Genomic DNA, 714 nt, shown 5'->3' on the forward strand with positions numbered 1-714 from the left:
CACTATCTGCTCTGACCACCACACTCTTCCTCTGCCTCTGCGCCACGCCTCTGCTCTTTGCTGCCCTGCTCTGCGCGCTGTCATCTGTGCCACTGCAGGCCACTATCACCATCTTTCTTGAGCGGAACCACTTCAGTTCCTTTCCATTCCCATCTCCCTCCATCCCTGCTACCATTCTAGGTCCCCTGCCTCATCACTGGTTCTCTATTTTTACTTTCCTTTCTTAATTCTGTTAGTTAATTGTAGTAGTTAGTTGATTCATTCTGCTTGTTAGATTAGATAGAGATACATGCTATTAGCTAGATAGGATGTGGTTAGAGGATTCTAGGCCTGATAAGTGCTCTGTTCTTGTTTACTTTCTGAATGCTGCTTGTTTATTGAATGATGCTGGTGTGGTGTTTATGTGAATCATGGTGCTATTATGCTGATTTTCATTGCTGCCATGCTGAACTGTATTTTAAATTGCTGTTTGCTTTCCGGGAATGTCTAAATTACTGCCAGAATGCTGTCCAAATTTTTAGAAATTGTTTTGGTTTTAAATTTGCTACTTAGAATTGAACTTGACACTTTCAGAATTGAGTTTTACTCGACTTACACCAAGTTCAATTCCTAGGTTACTTTGGATTGGCATTTCCGTATCTATTTTGCTTCCCATGATATGCATTGAACCTTCATATGCCTTCACTTTTCAAGTTAACTCAAATTCTTTCTGAC

General features: G+C 40.6%; 1 protein-coding gene across 1 annotated transcript in view; it reads right to left on the minus strand.

Annotated features, from left to right (window-relative positions):
* Positions 1 to 175, minus strand: part of LOC107620732 — a 26,643-nt gene extending 26,468 nt beyond the window's left edge. The window contains exon 1 of the mRNA XM_016322858.1: positions 17 to 175. Within this exon, the coding sequence (XP_016178344.1) occupies positions 17 to 175 (159 nt within the window). The remainder of the gene's footprint in view (positions 1 to 16) is intronic.

Source organism: Arachis ipaensis, chromosome B10, assembly GCF_000816755.2.
Source record: "Arachis ipaensis cultivar K30076 chromosome B10, Araip1.1, whole genome shotgun sequence".
Taxonomy (NCBI): Eukaryota; Viridiplantae; Streptophyta; class Magnoliopsida; order Fabales; family Fabaceae; genus Arachis; species Arachis ipaensis.